Source organism: Canis lupus, chromosome 5 (assembly GCF_003254725.2).
Source record: "Canis lupus dingo isolate Sandy chromosome 5, ASM325472v2, whole genome shotgun sequence".
Lineage (NCBI taxonomy): Eukaryota > Metazoa > Chordata > Mammalia > Carnivora > Canidae > Canis > Canis lupus.
The window spans coordinates 19,414,541-19,435,204 of NC_064247.1; the positions used below are offsets into that span (position 1 = coordinate 19,414,541).

At 43.7% G+C, this 20,664-nt stretch overlaps 2 protein-coding genes across 13 annotated transcripts in view; one reads left to right on the top strand and one right to left on the bottom strand.

Annotated features, from left to right (window-relative positions):
* HTR3B (5-hydroxytryptamine receptor 3B) overlaps positions 1 to 17,837 on the bottom strand; it is a 57,740-nt gene extending 39,903 nt beyond the window's left edge. The window contains exons 1-2 of one of the 2 annotated variants that reach the window (XM_049109949.1): positions 17,473 to 17,837; positions 17,152 to 17,193 (exon numbers count right to left, since the gene is read on the bottom strand). In XM_049109949.1, the coding sequence (XP_048965906.1) occupies positions 17,152 to 17,193; positions 17,473 to 17,554 (124 nt within the window). In that variant the 5' untranslated portion in view covers positions 17,555 to 17,837. The remainder of the gene's footprint in view (positions 1 to 17,151; positions 17,194 to 17,472) is intronic. The other variant, XM_035716002.2, reaches the window with a different exon arrangement.
* USP28 (ubiquitin specific peptidase 28) overlaps positions 16,443 to 20,664 on the top strand; it is a 64,811-nt gene continuing 60,589 nt past the window's right edge. For 8 of the 11 annotated variants that reach the window (XM_035715992.2, XM_035716000.2, XM_035715996.2 and 5 more), the window contains exon 1: positions 18,029 to 18,207. In XM_035715992.2, coding sequence (XP_035571885.2) covers positions 18,151 to 18,207 — 57 coding nt within the window. In that variant the 5' untranslated portion in view covers positions 18,029 to 18,150. Of the gene's footprint in view, positions 16,905 to 18,028; positions 18,208 to 20,664 lie in introns of those variants that run through there. The other 3 variants (XM_035715993.2, XM_035715994.2, XM_035715995.2) reach the window with 3 other exon arrangements.

A 20,664-nucleotide genomic window follows, 5' to 3' on the forward strand; every position in this document is an offset into this window, starting at 1 on the left:
GTGGGATTGAGATGAGTTTCGCAGAGCAATGTGAGTGAAAAAGTGCATACCTAACCCCTGTTCTCTTGCCTATTCAGTCCCCTTGTTTAGAATCTATGAAGCTCTCATCTTAATTTTCATCTACCAGTAAAATGTAGTCTGATCGGTTTCCTACTGTTGGTGACAGGAGTTACAAATATGGAAAGGGAGAAAACCAGGACAAACCCTGTGGTGCTGAGTTGGTTTTGGAAGTAATGGTGTGAACTCATGATTCTCAATACATGTAGCTAAATATAGAAATAAACAGAGTGTAAATGTGTGTGTACACATTTCTTTACATGTATATATCTCTAGCTATGTCCACCAGTGGGTCTGGGGGCAGAGACACCCCAGTATCAATGAGTATATCCAACACCCAGCACTTAGTTTCTAAATAACATACAGACCTAAAAGTAAGAAATGGAGAAATGACTGATTTCAGGGCTGGACAGGGGAAGTTCAAGAAGAGCCTAGAACATCTCCTTGCATCACAAAGTAAAGAGGTGCTAGAAAGTATAATAGGGACATGATCAAAGGGCGTGATCATCTTGAAGGGTCTTCCACTAGCCAAATCTGGGACAATTCAAACATCAGAATCAATATGATGGTGAAGAATTATAACTCACTAAATAAAGTACTAATCCACAAGCCCATGCTGATTTAGATAAATGAATGGAAAGAAGAAATGGCTTTTTCTTATGTTAGAATGCCAACCGACAAATGTAGAAGGTATGCTAATATCTTTGTAGTAACAATTCACTCAAGAAACATCGATGTCTGATAAAAACTAGTTGGTGAGGGGATCCCTGGGTGGCGCAGCGGTTTAGCGCCTGCCTTTGGCCCAGGGCGCAATCTTGGAGACCCGGGATCGAGTCCCATGTCGGGCTCCCAGTGCATGGAGCCTGCTTCTCCCTCTGCCTATGTCTCTGCCTCTCTCTCTCTCTCTGTGTGACTATCATAAATAAATAAAAATTAAAAAAAAAAACTAGTTGGTGAAAGTTTGATGAGAAACAGGAGACTTACACAAGATACTTATTAATCACAATGATTTTTTAAAAACTTTCCATGGAGAAATCTGGCAGACAACACCTTAATCAAACAATGAAAATTAACATTACCAATCATGGGAGTTGTATGCAACGAGATAGGAGGAATTGAGAAGACAGCTGCACTTCTGTTATCATCCTGCCAAAAATTCAAAATTTGAATCCAACCAGGAGGAAATACTAGACAACCCCATATTGTGGGACACTACAAAACAGGCATATAGTCTTCAAAAATTTTGAGGTTATGAAAGTTAAGGAAAGACCGAGAGACTATATCACACAAAAGCAGATTAAAGACACATGATAACTCCGTGCAACGTATGATTTCGGCTTGGATCCTGTTGTTACAAAAGAACATCTTGGGGAGAATTCGTAAAACTCTAACTGGGGCCTGTAGATTAGATGGTAATGAGGTGGTAATGCTAATTCCCTGACTTTGATGGAATTGAGATCATGTAATGTTCTTGTTTGTAAGAATCACACACTAAGTACTCACAGGTGACAGAGCATCCTGTTGGCAGTCTATTCTCAAATGGTTGGGGGCGGTTCATTCTGCTAGTCTTCCAGTCTTGCTGTGTGTTTAAAAATATTTCAGAAAAAAAATGAAAAGAAATCTAACCTGGCAGAGGAAATTTGATACAAAGTTACGGAAAGTTTATTTGAGAAATATCCTTTAAAGAGGATGGTCAGATAAATAGGGGTTTATCAAGAGAGAAGGTCACCAAGGATTGATCTGGCCATCAAAGTCCCAGCACTGTCCAGGCAGCATATCTACGTACACAGCCCTTTTTATGGGAAGGCAACACAGAAGCTTGCCTTTATGCAAAGGTTTAATCAAAATGATGATCAACATTATATTCTTGCCACGCATTTTAGTAAGCCACTGCTCTAAGTCAAACCTTCTGGGACATGCTTCCCCTCCCTTTTCTTCTCACTTCCTCATATACCCATCTGTTACTGGAAGGCCATTACTAATGATGTGTAATACAGGTACATTACGACCTTCATTAGCTAATTTAACAACAGTCTGGTGATCCTGCCCATTACAGCTCTTTATTGGCTGATGAATTCTGCCAAGATGGGAAAGGTTATGTGTGAGTGACTTGTCTTCAAAATAGTTTATATACACACGCTTCCCGATCTTTCTTGATCGCCCTGCTCTGCAACACCAGATGGCTCAGATATTTCTTTTTCCAACCTTACCGTCCTGTCCTGTCTGGATGTAGTTTTTTACTCAGTGCCTTTAGATTTGGTATCTCTTCCCCATTAAACCTTTAATTTTTCATGAAAACTGTCTCTTCTCCTTAATATAGTACTTTTTACTCACATTGCTTCTTTTTTTAAAAAAAATATTTTATTTATTTATGCATGAGAGACACAGAGAGAGAGAGAGAGAGGCAGAGAGAGAGAGGCAGAGACATAGGCAGAGGGAGAAGCAGGCTCCCTATGGGGACCCTGATGTGGGACTCAATCCCAGGACCCCAGGATCACGACCTGAGCCAAAGGTAGATGTTCAACCACTGAGGCACCCAGGTGCCCCGCCCCCATTCACATTGTTTCTTATAATCCATTACTCAAAGATCTCACCACCACCACCACCCTGCCCTTAGCTTCTTAGAAAGGATGAATGTGAGGTGAACCCCATTCAAGCTGTTTAAGGAGATCAGTGTATTCAAATAAAAAATTGGAATTGTCAGGAACTAAGCATCCAGGCTTCTTAAATATCAGCTGGGAAAAGAAAGACTTATTAATCTGAGGTTTGAATGTGCTATTTCCCGAACATGGTCTAGACCAGACCTACCATTAAGAGAGTGCCTAGAGATGTATTTCTTTCAGAAGCCCCTTGCCACATTCCCATGAGCCCTTGCACTTTGTTCCTCCATTATTCCCAAGTAAGATATGACACTTTTAGCTGGACCAGTGTCTTTTGGAAGAAGGAGGGGGAAAGGGTTTATTATGCAAACATAATAAGGAAGTGTTTATTATGCAAACAGCAACTGAGTTATGTGTCCTTTAAGACTACTAAATAGTTTTTAATTACTGCTATATCAGTAAATCCCATAAATATGCAAATGCAATTAGTTCACAAAATAGACCTTAAATATCTTTATTCCTCTCCAACAAAGTTCTTTGAAGTTAATCGCTAACTCTCTTTGTTCACTCCCTTGGCAGTGGTGCTAAAATTGACAGGAATTTTGACAGATGTACATATTTGGGGGAAACCAAATTTTCTGAGCACATCTGGTTAGGCTGGAGGAGAAAAGTAGAAATGGACATACTAGCCAAAATCAAATATTTAATGAATAGAGTCCCACATGAAATTTCTTTTCTCCATAGCATTATCCTCTGAAATAAATATTAAGGTAACCATTGGGGCACCACTTCAAGTCCAAAGCTATACTCTACATTTTCTTCTGGTTCAGATTTCATTTTTTTATAATGCTACACAATTTTTCCTGGTCCTTAAAAATGAATGAATGAATGAATGAATGAATGAATGAATAAAAAAAAACAGAGGAACAGTATCCCTCATGACTCTGACCCTTCACGGTTTTCCAAAGACATGGGTGAAAGTCTCCAGGCTTTGGAGTCTGATACATTGCATTTTCCCTCCCAGCTCCACCATTTGCTAGATGCTCATGGCCTTGGACAAGTTGCTTACTGTTTCTAAGCTTTAGTTTTCACATCTATATAAAGGGTAGAACAGGCTCTATTTAGCTTTCTATGGCAACATAACAAATTACCACCACTTGGCAGCTTAAACCAAAACTCATTTATGAGCTCATGGTTCTGTAGTTCGGAAACCCAGGCATAGCTTGAATGGATTCTCTGCTCAGGGTCTTAGAAGGTGGAATCATGGTGGTGTACTGGAGCTGGCTCCTACTGCATCAAAAGAGCCAACTCTGTGTTTAGTGACATCAGGTTAGTAGCTTGAAATCAGCCATGATGGGAATGTCTGCCATGCTTGGAAATCAGCAAACGCTACCCATCAGGGCTCCCCCCCACCAGCTGGCCACTGGACATCTGCTAGTGCACCATGGCCCACTCCCTGAAGCTCCAGGCCTCATAGAGACCTCCTATATAATAGCATTTATTTGAGTATATTTGACTATTTGTTTTTTTTTTTTTTAATTAAGACTATTTGTTTACTTTGCTATTTCTTCAGAATCCTGTGACTTCCCTGAAGATAGAGTACTGTGCCTTATTCATCTTTGTTATCTCCAGCACGGAGCTTGTTATCTCCAGCACTTAGTTTGTACTCACTAAATATGTGAGAAGGGGCAGCCCGAGTGGCTCAGCGGTTTAGCACCACCTTCAGCCCAGGGCCTGATCCTGGAAACCCAGGATCAATCCCCACGTCAGGCTCCCTGCATGGAGCCTGCTTCTCCCTCTGCCTGTGTCTCTCTCTGTGTGTGTGTGTGTTTCTCATGAATAAATAAATAAAATCTTTTTTAAAAAAATAAATAAACATGTGAGAAGGATGGAAGAAAGAGAAAGAGGGAAGAATTAACAAGTGGGCAGAAAAGAAGTTTGGTTTATGCAAGAAAGAGGACACCAAAAAGGACAAGCTTTTTCACGACCACATCCAGATGCCACTTTCACACCATCTCACAAAGGACGGGTGGGATCTTCGCAGCAAGATTGCTTTTATTTGGTTTGCTCCAGAACCAGCTAACAAGCAGTGCAAAGGATAAATGTGGGACACAGACACAGATAGTTCATGCTTCTTTGGTAGTCTCAAACGATAAAGTTCAGGGTTCTCGTAATTACCTGGGGTAAGATGTACCCCCCTAAAACTGGAGGAACATGGAATCATGGGTTTGTTGCTCCTCTTCATACTTCTGGCCTACATCAGTTCCAGGACAGTGCGTCACATGTAAGGCAAGTAGCCTTCCTCAGCGATCCATGCTATCCAAGTCTTCTGTACAGATTATGGGCCTTGAAATCTTGCTATGCCAGCTCTGGGAATCTTCCCTGATCTGTGGCTCATGGCGGACCCAGGGCTTCTCCATTTAGGCCCATTTAGAACTTTCCTGTGGAGAGGCCATGATCAACCACAGCAGCCAGTATGATTTTCTCACTCAGGTCTAAATTTTTGGATATTTCTAATTGTGCTGTGGACTTAAGATTGGGCAAGGGCTTCGATCCAGTAGAGCTTGTTCTATTTATTTACCCATTCACTTGCTCACTATGTGGGGAACTGTGGTTGACACTGGGGAATACAAAGTTAAGAAAGTTCAAGGAACTTGGAACAGAGGTGATAGATAAGAAACACTTAGAATGCAATGAGATGAACACTAGCAAGCCAATGAGTGAACTGGCGACAATGGAAACAAAAACGTGAGCCAGACTTGGGGGGGCGGGGGTAAAGACAGGTTTTTCATAAATACCACTTGTGTTGGGGAAAGGCAGTCAAGTTGGTTAAGGGCATGGAGAGTGGAGCTTCTAGCAGAAGGACTAGGGTATGAAAAGGCAGGATGGTACCTTCCCAGGGGCTGCAAACCTCACTCTATAAAACTGGGGGGCAGACGGAACACAGGTTTCTACCCGAATCTGTTGTCTTCTGAATTGCAATTCCAATTGCCCAAATAAGTGCCTGTTGCTTTAAAAATAAATAAGTAAAAATAATATTAGGGAGAAGATAATTCTAGGCTCACGAGACGCGTGGATTAACAAACTCATGTTGCAGAGTGGTGAGGGGGGAAAAAACAGGAAAGAGAAATACTGTATAAGTCCGCATAAGTGCCGTTATTATAAAGCTGTCTCCAAATGGCCTGTAGCAATTATTCTAAAATGCACAACAGCTGTATTTGTCCCCTTTCTGCCATTGCTGAAATTTACACTGTCATTGGTCCAGGAGGAAGGCTTGGCACTAATAATAGGCTGGCTGACGATGGCTGGAGTGTGACAGACCTTTAGTTAGAACCCTTAAAGACGGAGAGGAGCGGGGAAATGAAAAGCACAGTGGAAACCAAAGCAGATGTAGTCAGAGCACCGCCTCGTGGCAGCCACCGCACCTGCAGCCTCAGAGAACTCTGACCTACCGGGTGTTTTATTGCACCGTGCGCTTTTCCAGGATTCCTCCAAAGTCTTGTCACGCCTCTACTCACTAGTCTTCTTTCTTTGCTCTAAAGGATCCTCTTCAGTTTCCCCAACACCAACCCACCTGATCTACTGTCAGCAAATTCCTCCCTGCCTAACTTTCTAACTACTCTTGCTTCTCTAAACTCTTGGTCCCTAAGGAGTACCCAAGTTTTCCAGTGACTCAGTAGTCACTGTAGGTAACTTCCCTACTTTCCCTACTTTCTTCCTAAGAGTGTAAATAAATAAAGCCTTGGTTCTCCACTCCTGGGAAGCTATAAACAGTATTACTCAAAACCATATAGGATTTTGATGTACGAAAGTTTTGCCTTTTCTAGAATGTCATTTGGTGAGAACCATACAGTATGTAGCCTTCTCAGAATCAGACCTATAAATATAGAGAACAAATGGATGGTTGCCAGAGGAGTGGGGGGTGGAGGGCTGGGCAAAACAAGTGACAGGGAGTGGGAGATACAGGCTTCTAGTTACGGAATGAACAGGTCACAGTATAAGGAATATAGTTAATGATGTAATAGTGACATATCAGGACACATGATAGCCTCACTTGTGGTGAATATAGCATAATGTGTAAACTTCTTGCATCACTATGTTGTACATATGAACCTAATGTACCATTGTGTGTCAACTGCACTCAAATTTAAAAAATAAAATAAAACATACTTAGTTTCCTCTAAGCACTGGGTTAGTGGCATTGCACAAATTTTGATGTCTTGTATATTCATTACTTTTCTAATTTCTCTTGTGATTTTTCTTGCCTTATAGGTTATTTAGAAGTTGTTTATTTTAAACATTTGGGATGTTTTTCAAGATATTGTATAGATCTTCCTTGACTTATGATGGGGTTATATTTCCATAAATCCATCATATAGTTGGAAATACCATTAACTGGAAAATGCACTTAATACACCCAACCTCTCAAACATCATAGCTTAGTCGAGCTGACCTGAGGCAGGCTTAGAACACGTACATTAGCCTGCAGTAGGAGAAAATCATCTAACACAAAACCTAGTTTATAATAAAGTGTTTAGTACTTCACGTAATTTCACTATCCTGAAAGTGAAAACCAGAATGATTTTTGTATGGGTACAACCCATTATAAAATTATTATAAGTGGATCAGTTGTTGACTCTTGTGATCTGACTGGAGCTACAGCTCACTGGGGCTGCCCAGCATCATGAGAGAGAATCAGACAGCAAAGCAGTAGCCCAGGAAAAGATAAAATTTCAAAGTATAGTTTCTAATGAATGTGTATCACTTCCACACCATCAGAGGGCTGAAAAAATCATAAGTGGAATCGTCACAAGTTGGGGACTATATATATTGTTCTTGATTTTTTAATTTTGTTGTGGCTGAAGAACATATTCTAGGATTTCAATAATTTTATTTTGATTGAGAGGTGTCTTATGGGTTGGGATATGATTTGTTGTAAAAGCACCATGTATACTTGAAGGGAATGTTTATTTCACTATTGTTGAATGTAACGTTCTGCAAATATCACTTAGATCAAGGTGATGTATAGCATTGCTGAGATTATATTTTCATTATTTCTTTCTTTCTCTGGCTCCCCACTTCCTGTGGGGTGCTACAGACTTCTACTATTGTGGAATTGTCTGTTTCCTCTTTTATTCTTCCAATTTTTGCTTCATGTGTTTTTGAAGCTGTGTTATTAGGCACATACACATTTATGGTTATTATATCTTCCTGACGAATCAATGCTTTTGTCATTACAAAATGACCCTCCTTGTTTCTGATAATACTCTTTGCATTGGTCTATTTTTGTCTGATACTAATAACCACTCTACCTTTTTTATACTAACTGTTTACACAGTGTCTTAGTTCGTTTGGACTGCTATAACAGGATACAGACTGGGTGGCTTATAAAGAACAGAAACTTATTTCTCACAGCTCTGGAGGCTGGAAGTCTGAAGATCAGGATGTGAGCAGGATCAAGTTCTGGTGAGGGATCTCCTCTGGGTTGCAGAATGCTGACTTCTTGTGTCCTCAGATAATGGAAAGAGGACTAAGGAGCTCTCTGGGGTGTCTTAGAAGGGCACTAATCCCATCACGAGGGCTCCATCCTCAGGATCTAATCACCCTCAGAAGGACTCATCTCCTACTAAAATCACATTGGGGAGCAGCCCCGGTGGCGCAGCAGTTTAGCGCTGCCTGCAGCTCAGGGCGTGATCCTGGGGACCCTGGATGGAGTCCCACGTCAGGCTCTCTGCATGGAGCCTGCCTCTCCCTCTGGCTGTGTCTCTGCCTCTCTCTCTCTCTCTCTCTCTCTCTCTCTGTCTCAATAAATAAATAAATAAAATCTTTAAAAAAATAAAATAAAATCACATTGGGGGGTAAAATTTCAATATATGGGGATGCCTGTATGGCTCAGTGGTTGAGTGTCTGCCTTCAGCTCAGGTTGTGGTTCCAGGGTCCTGGGATTGAGTTCTGCATCAGGCTCCCCACAGGGAACCTGCTTCTCCCTCTGCCTATGTCTCTGCCTCTCTCTCTGTGTCTCTCATAAATAAATAAATAAAATATTTACATAATATTAAAAGTAAAATAAGTAAAATTTCAATATATGGATTTGGGGGAACAGACACATTCAGTCCATGGCACATGGTATGTCCTCTATTTCAGCCTACATGTGCCTTTATATTTTGAGTGCGTTTCTTGCATATAGCATACCTGGGTTTTCCTTTTAGTTTTGTATTGTCAATTTTTGCCTTTAAATTGCAATATTTGATCCACTAATATTTAAAGTAGCTATTGATATAGCTGGATTTAAACCTTCCATTTTATAGTTTGTTCTCTATATTCTTCTGTTTTTTTATTCCTCCTTTTCTGTCTCCTTTTGGATTTTTTTATTTTTAATATCCATGAAAGATTACCTATTAGCTTTTTAGCTATGCTTTTTGCACAGTTTGCTTAGTGGGTACACTAGGAATTAAAATAAACATTCTTAACTTCTCATAGTCTACTTTTAGAGTGACTACTGTATGTTCCCATAAAATGTAGTAATCCTGCAATTATTTGGTTCCATTTACTAGCCCTGCCATCATTTATGCTCTAGTTGTCATCTGCATTACACCTAAATACACACCACAAGATAACGTTATCGTTTTTCTATTACACAATGTGTACCTTACTACAAAGCCAATTCAATGACTTTCTAATTTCAGAGACTGAGTGTTTAAGTTTGAAATTTTTTCATTTTGTTCTTGTTCATATTTTATAATTATCCGGTGAGGTTTTTCTCTTTTTTCATTTATTATGAGTATGTTTTCCTTTACTCCACAGAGGATAGTTATCATAGATCCTTTAATGTTCTTGTCTGATTAATCCTAACATCCTGGTCTGGCTTCTCTGTCTTTTCTCCTAATAATGGGTCATATTTTCCTGGTTCTTTATACATCATGTAATTTTGGATTATAACCTGCATATTATGTTTTACTGAGACTCTGAATTCTGTTATGTCTAAAGGGTATAGGAGGTGTATGTATGTGCATGTGTGTGTAAAATCTTCCTACGATGAATGTCGATGCTTTTGTGGTTTAGAAGTGAATTTGGTGAGACTCAAGCTGCAAGCTGTCTCATGTAGGCAACAGCTCAGAGCTCATCTGATTTCTTTTGTCCTTTTTGCAGTGCTCTGTGTCTATGGAAGAATGTCAGCCAGAGACTTGGAGAGGATCTGCAGAAAAACCTAGGGATCCTTTTCTCTACCTCTCTCCTTTTCACAATCCCCCTTCTCACTTTGGGGTGACTGTATTTGTCTTAACTTCTAGTTTGTGGTTCTTTTTCTTTTAATTTTTTATTTATTTATGATAGTCACACACAGAGAGAGAGAGAGGCAGAGATATAGGCAGAGGGAGAAGCAGGCTCCATGCACCGGGAGCCCGATGTGGGATTCGATCCTGGGTCTCCAGGATCACGCCCTGGGCCAAAGGCAGGCGCCAAAGTGCTGCGCCACCCAGGGATCCCTAGTTTGTGGTTCTTCAGGCTGTGAGTCTGATTGGTCTTCTAGGAGCACTTCAACCACCTCATGTCATGCTGTGACTATGGCATGTTCATGTTCCCTGAACGATGCTACAAAACCAGGGCACACACCCCTTGTCAGACCTTTTGTGTTCTGACTCTGTTTTGTTTTCTTTTTAAGATTATTTACTTACTTTAGAGAGTGAGCGAGCATGTGCAAGCAGGGGGAGAGGCAGAGGAAGAGGGAGAGAGAAAATCTTCAGCAGACTCCCACTGATGTGGAGTTCAATGCGGAGCTTGATCTCAAGACACTGAGATCATGGCCTGAGCCAAAATCAAGAGTCGGACACTCAACAGACTGAGCCACCCAGGCGCCCTCAGTGGGTTTTTTCTTTTTTTGAGGTAGACTCCACGCCCAGCATGGAGCCCAATGTGGGCCTGAGCCCTCGACCCCAAAATCAAGACCTGAACTGATATCAAGAGTCAGACACTTAATCAACTGAGCCACCCAGGTGGCCCCAGATTTTTAGTTTTTATGATAACCAACTCAGAGATTCCCAATTAATGTATGTATGTGGGTGGGAAAGCCAAAAGATGTATCATAGCTTTCCAAGTATGGTTAAATACTGAGAATGAATTCCTAGCCAAGAAAAGAAACAAAATGTCACTTCTGTTAAACTTTTGTTTCAAGAAGCCTCCCCCCAGGAATCTCAAGAATCTATTCTGAACCTAAATGTAGGTTTACTTGGTAATGTCACAGAGTGATAGAAAAGGAGCTCTTTATCCTACCCAGTTTTTTAGTTTTTGTAGACATCAAAACTTATTTGTCACTTCTAATGTTGAAAATATTTTCATCAGGTTCTCCCAACTAGCTTATAACCAGATCGTGTACTATTCACCATAACCAAATCAGTGTTGTCATTGTCCAATTTTCTTTGTCTTTGTCTTGCCAATTAAATGATGAGATTTAGCATACAACTGTAATTGTTGGGATCACTGCTTATCTTTTTTTTTTTTTTTTTTTGCTTATCTTTTCATAAAGTGGGAATAAAAGCTGAGAATCCTCTGCCTCAAATAACATGACTAATACTTTTAAGCTAAGTACTTTTCTAAATCTTGTGTACTCCCTGGTAAGTAGAGCACTTTGATTTGCACAGACCAACTCTGTGAACTGCCTGCTCAGAGAATACAATACTTGCCTGCACTCTGTAAAGCAATGGACATTCCCTCCATAGGGTTGCAGCTCCTCACAAAAATGGCTGAAGAGTCCAGAGGTCTATTCAGCACACCTTTAGTTTCAAGTTTCTTCTTACTCTGGAGAAGTAGAGGAGACAATAAATACTGCAACAAAGAACTGTTTCAGAATGTTAAAGTTCTCACTGTCAACATCCCCACATCTAAAATTCTAAACTCTCTTCTCCCATGGGGACAAGAAAACCCTATTCGACTTCTGCCCCTTTGACAGAGACCATCAAAGATTTTCCTTCCTTTTAACTCTACATTGTCTCCAACTCTCCAGGGATGGCTCTCAGGCCCCTCTAAGTCTTAAATGTCATAGAAGTTGGCTTACAAAACTGAAAAAGCTACAATCCCTTAAGGCCATGGAACTGCAGGCAGTGATCCCACCCACTTTCAATGCAGTACCCTCCACTCCCTTTGGCTATGCTCTTTATAAACAGATTAGCCAATTCTTGTTATTGAGGCATACTTATCAGACTTGGCTAGATTTGCATTTTAGCTATACCTCAAGACTTTGGGATGTACTATGGTGAGATTCTCCAGGCATTCCTTATGTTCAAGATAAACTGTTCCATAAGTAGGATGACGATACAATTTATCATCCAAACCTAGAGGTTTGAGAAAGGAGAAGTTACTAATAATCATGCTGGGAAAACAGGGGTAAACCATAACTGCCCCAAGCAAACTGGGGCCAGTGTTACTCTACGTATAACTCCTTTTTGATGGAGTGCCAACACTCCCATTGTCTTACTCAACTTTCTCTGTCTTTGTCAACTCCATTCAAGTGGCACCTCCTCAGAAAAATGTTTAGAGGCTGTTTCTTCTACTTATTTTTGACCTCAGCCTATAGAAAGAAAGCTAGAGTACTTAGCTTAGAATCATAATTCTGTCTTTATTAGTAGAAAAATCTTGGGCAAAGTACTTAACCTTTCTGAAGTGGTTTTCCTCATTTGTAAACAAGATATTAATAATAATAGCACTTACTTCATAGGGTATTATGAGGATGAGTTCATGAATGCAAAGCACTCAGAACACCACCTAGTCTATAAATGCTCGGGAAAGTTATTACTTCCTCTAAAAATGTTCTCTTTTCTTCCAGAGTTAAGTATCAGATCAGTAAAAACATTTGCATTTCTGAAGGCAAGTTTGTATTAGTTACTTTTGCCTCATCTATTTTTTTCAAATTCCGATATTTTGAGGAGAAAGATTTTTCACTTCAGTGGCGTTCTGGGTGAAAAATTAAGTCATCTGGAGTTCCAATTTATGCTCTAGTGCTTGCTGCATTATACAAGTTTCTATTTGCTTTTCCTGGGTAGCTTTCTGGCTTTTATCTTAAAGCTTATTTCTGGTTTCTGTAGGAAGCCACGAGTTTGACACAGAAGTCTTTCCCCAAATCTAGAAGCTAAAAGGGAAAATGTTTTATAAAATGACTTTCTAACTCATTGGACATCACCTAAAATCTAGATTTTTGGCACACTTTGCATAAAATGGAATGGTAATATTTTTCATTGGTTTTATCTTGAAGATAGTCAATTTATAATTTCTACTTATTAAGACAAAATGTTAAATCTCTGCCTAATGCATCAGCCAGCATAAAAAAGTAATCTTTGTAAACTACAGACTTGTGTTTTTCAGTATTTCCTGAGGGCAGAGAAATGTTATTAGAGTGAAGATGATATATGCTTTTGATCTCAATTTTAGAATGGTCTTTTTTTTTAAGATTTTTAATTTATTTATTAGAGAGAGAGTGAGAGAGAGATAGAGAATCAGGCAGAGGGAGAAGCAGGCTCCATGCAGGGAGCCTGACATGGGACTTGATCCAGGGTCTCCAGGATCACACCCTGGGCAGAAGGCGGTGCTAAACCGCTAAGCCACCAAGGTTGCCCTAGAATGGTCTTTTAATGTTTAGTTAATAAAATGTATGTAAAATGACATGATGAACCCTCATATATCTACCACTTGATTTATGAAAATAGGGCATTGCTAATATCCATAGTTCCCCTACACGCCCCTTCTTCATACCATCCCTTCATTTCCCTTTCCTCAGAGCTTCTTTTTTTTTTTTCCTCAGAGCTTCTAACCCAAATTTTGTCTTTATAACATTCAGGCTTTTATTAGTAGTTTAGCCATGTGTTATGTCCCTCGACAATATATTGACAGTTTTAATAACATGTACAAATGAAATATTGTATGCCATTCTTCTGTGATTTGCTTTTTATCCTACAACACTATGTTCCTGAGATTCATCCATGATATTGCATAGCTGTAATTCATATTAACTGCTGTATAAAGTTCCATTTAACAGCTACAAAAAAATTCATCAATTTTACTGTTAATATATCGATATATATTTATCAGTATGTCAATATATATTTAATGATTCCTATTTCATCTGCTATTAGAAGTGTTACGACATTTCTGTACGTATATCCTGGTAACAATGTTCAAGAATTTTTTTTAAGGTTTTATTTATTTATGAGAGACACAAAGAGAAGGCAGAGACATAGGCAGAGGACTTGATCCCAAGGCCCCGGGATCATGACCTGAGCCAAAGGCAGAGGCTCAACCACTGAGCCACCCAAGCACCCCTATTCAAGAATTTTTCTAGGATATTACTTAGGATGTGCTGGCTGTGTGGCATGCGCAACTTCAGATTTTAGTATTTGATGTCTAACTTGTTTTCCAAAGTGGTTGTGCTAGTTTACACTACCAAAGAGTATTCTCTCGTAGCTCCGTATTCTTGTCAGCACTTGTGATTGTGGTATTTTAAGATTTTTGTCAATTGTATGCATGGCGTGGTATCTTTGTGGTTTTAATTCCTGTGTTCCTGATTATCAGTGAGTTTAGCATCTTTTCATACACTTGGCTTTCCTTTTCTGTGAAGTACCTATGTAAGCCTTTGGATCTTTCTTCAATTGCATTGCCTGTCTCTTTTGTAAGGGGTTTTTCACCTAGTTTAGTTCAGTGGTTCTCAACTGGAGGAGAATTTGCTATTTAAGAAACATTTAGCAATGTCTATAGATGTTTTGATGGTCACAAGTGGGTAGTGCAGAGCCACTGGCATTTAGTAGGGAGAGGCCAGAGATGATGCTAAAACATCCTACAAGGACAGCCCCCAAAACAAAGAAGTCTCTGCCCCAATATGGTACCAGAACCAAGGTTTAAAAATTTTATTCTAGATACTAAAATGTTATCAGTTACGTGTGTTGCAAATATTTTCTCCCAATTTGTGGATATTTTATTCTTTTTCATGGTACCTTTTGAAGAAATTCTTAATTTTAACATAATTGAAGTTATTGATCTTTTATGGACTATGTCTCTGATTTAAGAAAGTTCCCCATCCTCAAAATATATCTTCCAATTGAGAGTTTCAAAATTTAATTTTGCTTTTTTTGCATTCAAGTCTTTAATCCACATAAAACTGATTTCTATTTATGATGTAAGAGTCCAAATTAATTTTTATATGGATAACTGGCTGTCTAAGCACCATTTGTTAAAAGTCCATCTTACACCCACTGGTCTGCAATGCTGTCAAAAATCAAGTTTGCAGGAATGGGTTTATATCTTGTTCTTTTATTATCACCTTTCAATCTGGAGGCTAAAGTTATTTTCACCTTCCTATAAAAGAAAAACCGAATCCCACGAGTTAAAGGTTTTCACGAATTCTGAAGAAAACAGATCTTAAAAGGGTTTTGGGGGGGTTGTTTTGTTTTCATTTTTGTAGTGTTTGTTTTTATTTTCTAGAGAAATGAAAAGAAGGGGACCTGAGTTATTTTGAGTAGCAAGGCCAAATACCTCAAAACTGGAAATGAACTCACTTCACTGAAAGTTTTTTTTTTTAAAGATTTTATTTATTTATTCATGAGACACACACACACACACACAGAGAGGCAGAGACACAGGCAGAGGAAGAAGCAGGCTCCATGCAGGGAGTCTGATGTGGAACTGGATCCTGGGACCCTAGGATCAGGCCCTGGGCCAAAGGTGGCGCTAAACCGCTGAGCCACCCTGGGATCCCTGAAAGTTTTGATCCTATAAACTACATTTGCCTACACTACATTTCAGGAAGGCTAGAAATGCATTTACTTTTCAAGTAGCCAAAGGGAGGCATTTCTGGAACACTTTCTTAATGCCTATAATTTAATCTTGCATATCATCTAATTGTTTAATTCAGGGGCTATAACAAATATTCATACTCTTTGCAAAATTAGTGAGAAAGGCCATTTTCCCAACTGATAAGAAACTTGTCCAGTAAGGCTATTTCTGACTCAGTCTTTCCTAGAAAGGAATCCATAGTGCAAAGAAGAGTCGTACCTGACTGTCAGCCCCAGCCTTCAGATCCAGTTCCTTCAAAGCCAGTGGCAAGCACCAGTTACACAGAGAGGCAGAGAAGAAACAGAAGTAGACATATCCTTCTGCCCCTTTATTCTCTTCCTCACTTACTCTTCATTCTCATTTATCCCACACAAGTATTCAGTAACATCGAAACGGGATCATTTTATTATAATACAAACTATATTCTGGCTTTGAGGTAAGTCAAAAGCAGAACTATAAATTCATTGACTCAGAAAAAGTAACTTGGCATGGGGACCGAAGATTTCCAGAAAAAGAAAAAAAATTCAGTTTCTCCTTTAGGGTAATACCTGGAAAACGATTCCCTTTTTAAAATATGTCAATTACTTGGTATTGCTCATTTTTCCCCCAAACACTCTTGAAATGATTATCAACTAATGATGTAATTATTCTGGAGCCTTCACGTGTGCGTTGTAAGAAGGAGTGAGCCGGGATTTTCTGTGGTGACGGCACATGTTCCATGATGTCTACTTTTGACATTTGATCACCATGAAACTCACTGACTGATGGCCAAGCACTGACTTAGACTGTTCATCAAATACTCTGGTAGAACGGGGTGTCTCTAGCTGATTACCCTGTCCAAGATCAGGGGGTAGTTAAATCCCAGGAGGCTAAGAGGATTTATCAGATCTAGAGTCCTCAAAGTGATTATATAAAATTTATTAGATCTGGACTTCTGTTTAGAACCACATAGCAGAGAGACGCTTAACCAAAATTCAGAGACCTTTATTTACCAAATGGCCTGTATATAGCTCTTTCAGGAATACAGGAGGTCTCTGGTGGGTCTTTTAAGGAAATTTTCATGAATAAGTTATAAGTTTCCACTTCCATTTGCTCACATTAAATCGGCGGCTTCCTACGATGAATGTGCAAAGACAAACAGGAGTTGCCCCAGAGACATGGCAAAGACGTACAGAAATAGAGCTTTCCAGTCATTTAGAGGTATGCAGTGCTGTGAATAAACCAGGCTGAGAAATCAACTTGTTTTGCAATGACCCCTGAGTTGAGGCCAAGCACAGCTTTTGATTATTCGTGGGGGGGGGGTGGGGAGGCCAAGACATAAACATAAAAGTCCTGCAACCATCCATGCACGCACAGTCTGCCCGGTGACTGCGTTAGATTCTGATCCCTCTGCCGGTTTACCTGCCAGGGAAAGGGGCACCTGTGCGCGTCCAGGTAGGACGAGCAGGCGGGCCTGCTCCCGGGGGGGCTGCAGCTGCGCCGTACCGCGTGCTCGCGCCTTAGCCGCGCTCACCTGCAGACTCGCGCGGGGGCCGGTGCTCACCTGCGGACTCGGAAGCCCCGGCGGGGGCGGGGGGGCCGGTGCTCACCTGCGGACTCGGAAGCCCCGGCGGGGGCGGGGGGGCCGGTGCTCACCTGCGGACTCGGAAGCCCCGGCGGGGGCGGGGGGGCCGGTGCTCACCTGCGGACTCGGAAGCCCCGGCGGGGGGGGGCCGGTGCTCACCTGCGGACTCGGAAGCCCCGGCGGGGGGGCGGGGGGGCCGGTGCTCACCTGCGGACTCGGAAGCCCCGGCGGGGGCGGGGGGGGCCGGTGCTCACCTGCGGACTCGGAAGCCCCGGCGGGGGGGCGGGGGGGCCGGTGCTCACCTGCGGACTCGGAAGCCCCGGCGAGGGGGGGGGGGCGGTGCTCACCTGCGGACTCGGAAGCCCCGGCGGGGGGGGGGGGCCGGTGCTCACCTGCGGACTCGGAAGCCCCGGCGGGGGGGGGGGGGGCGGCGCTCACCTGCGGACTCGGAAGCCCCGGCGGGGGCCGCCACAGCCGCAGCGACCGCGACGCCAGGAGCACGGGAACGGCCGCCCTCCATCTCCGATGCCCGCCCAGGACGCCGCCAGGGGCCCGCGCAGGAAGGGGGTCTCGCCCCGCCGCACACGTTTGGGGCAGCCGAGGCCGAGGTGCCACCGCATGTCGCCGTGATACACGGGAATAAACGTGGTTCACGGCCAGTAGCCCGCGTTTCCGCCCAGTTGTTGACAACGCGGTCTCAGGTGTGGCGGCTGCGGGGTCGGGGGCGCCCCGAGCTCTGAATCCGCGTTACGGCGCCGCCCTCCAAGGCCGCGAGCCCCGCTGCAGAACCGGGGCCGGGGGCGCGGGGCGGGCGCGGGCGGGGCCGGGGTCACGTGGCCCGCGCGGGGTCAGCGCCCGGCGTGCGCGGGAGCACGCTCAGCCGCTCGGGCCGGGGCCGCGCGCCGTGGGTGCGCGCGCAGGCCGGGGGCGGGGCTTGTGGGCCGGGCGTCGGGCGCGCTCGGGGGGCGGGGCCCGAGCGGGGCGGGGGCGGGGCTTCCTCCTCCTCCTTTGCCTCCGCCTCCGCCTCCGCCTCCGCCTCCTCCTCCCCCTCCTGCGAGGCTGGGCTGGCGGCGGCGGCGGCGGGAGCCGGATGACCCGCGGAGGGGCGCCTCGGCCATGACTGCGGAGCTGCAGCAGGACGACGCGGCCGGAGCCGCCGACCGACACGGCTCGGTGGGCCCGGCGGCGGCGGGCGGGGGGCCGGGGTCCCGGGAGGGGCGGGGGGCGGGGGCGGGGGCCGCGGGCCGCGGGGCAGGCGGGGGCGGCGGAGGGCGCCGGGGCGGCCGGCGGGGCGGGGCGGGGGCTGCGGAGGGCGCCGGGCGGGGGTCTGAGGTCCTCGCGGGGCTCCGGGGCCGGGAAGCCTAGGGGCTTTGGAGAGCCGGCTCCGCGGGGCGGGACGTGGGGCTGTGCGCGGCGGCGATGCTTGGGGGGCGCCCCTGGGCCCCGACCTGGGCGGGGAGCTTCCGAGGGGGGCGGCTGGCCGGGGAGTGCGGCGTGCAGTCCGGGGTCCCCTTTGTGGCTGTTTGAAGTGTCGGAAGCCGACCGAAGCGAGCCGACTTGCAGCCGGGATGGGCCAACACCTTGCGAAAGAGCGGGGGTCCCGGTCGCCACTCCCTGCCTTCCCTGGCCCCACCACCCCGGCCTCTTCTTTCTTCGCTTTTTCTTTTTCTTTTTAAGTAAACTTGAGAGTCGCTCCCCCCCCCCCCGCCCCCCCGTGCATTCATCAGTGGAGTCTTAGGGAGGGAGGAGGGACAGAGCGATGAATAGAAGGTATTCTCATAAATGCCTTCTTGTTCCTATCATCTAGGAAGATCGAAATCAATACAAGGATTTCTGGGCTCAGAAAAATCAAAAGGCTGATAATGCCGCGTGTAGAAGCTTGGTGCAGTGAGCCATTTGAGAACGTCTTCTAACGTTACTTTGGAAAAGTTACAACTTAGCACCACCTCCTCACCCCCCCCCCCCCCCCCACAACTGCTGTGCTTTTTCGAGACCGAATGGGAGACCTGTGCCAAGTATTCCAGCCAGAGTCTGGAAAGGAGGAAATTTCGTAAAAAAAAAAAAATATTTACAAGGCAAAGCTGTCAGACACCTCCACGTGGGGAACCTTTTGTGCCTGTTTATTCTTCTCCTGCACACGGGAGACCCCGGGGGTGGAGGAGCGCACACATTTCCTTTTAAAATCTCCTCCAGGTCCTGGGCTCCAAAATGAAAGTAACATGGATGGTACTTCACGTGCTTCTGATTTCTAACGGAGATGCTATTGTTAAGAGTCCCCAGATACCTATTGGGATCTGAGGCAGGGTTTTCCCCCGGTTTCACAGATCATTTCTATTTGTTTTTTTAGGACAGTGACTTCGAAACAGGTGGGGAAAATCTTTGAGTTTTGAGACAGTTGTGTTGATTTAGAGAAGAGGCTATTTTAAGGGAGGGTAGGTCATATTTAAATTTGTCCGCAGCCATGTGCCTGTTCATCAACGGGCATCTTCGTTTACCTCTGCCACAGTTTAAGTAGTGACCCCTCTCTCAGCACTCTGAGAGTCTGTATGTGAGGTGTTTGATGAGCACTTGTATGTAAGTCATAGCTATTTTGGGAAAACTTGGAACTCGGTTGGCTGTGGCTGGCTGGAGCACCCCTGACTCCTGGCCACCTGCAGAGTGATGACATTCACTGTTCTTTCCAGTGATTCGCCCCATAGAGACAGATGATAAGCTTGGAATGCTTGATAATGTTTGCCCCTTTTGTTTTTGCTAATGAAAATGCTTGAAATGAGCAGGCTAGGTTGAAGGAATCTCATTTAGGGAAAGTACCTTTCACATCTTAGAGGAAAGGTTTTAATAACTTCCTCATCTTGAGGAGTTTCATGTTAGAATGGACTCCGTTTGGGATTCTCTGAAAAGCACTCTGCGTTTCCCTTAAAGCATCTTTAATTGTTCTAGTTGAGAGGAGCTATCCTCCCCTGACACTCACAAGCTATTTAAAACCTAGAATGCTTCTCCTCCCTTATTGGTCAGTTGTCCACGGGACAGGCAACCCTTTATAGCCTCCCAAGAATTTTAGTGAGAAAAATGCAGCACCTTTGGAATATGTTCTCAGTATGTACTAGAGTCTGAAAGAGAATACTTTGTGATATTGCTAAATACCGCGTACTGCAGACTGATACTCCAATATCTACAGAGATTTCTTCCAGACAGGTTTCTGTGTTGTTGTTGTTGTTTTAAAATTTATTTATTTATTCATGAGAGACACACAGAGAGGGGTTAGGGGCAGAGACACAGGCAGAGGGAGAATCAGGCTCCATGCAGGGAGCCCCAACATGGGACTCGATCCCTGGTCTCCAGGATCAGGCCCTGGGCCGAAGGCAGTGCTAAACCGCTGAGCCACCCAAGGCGTTCCCAGATTTCTGTGTTTTAATCAGTTCTTGACTTAGATAAAAACCAGCAGCACCATTTACTGGTTTTGTAGGATAAACAACTTGAAGTCAGGTTGGTTCTTATAAACCTGTCATCCCTGGCAGCTGTACTAGGATTCATCACATGCTCCTTACCACTAACTGGAGCCCTATGAAAACCTGCCAGTTTCAGTAAAAATTTAATGTCCTTTTTGCTTTCTCTTGACTTATTGGCTTT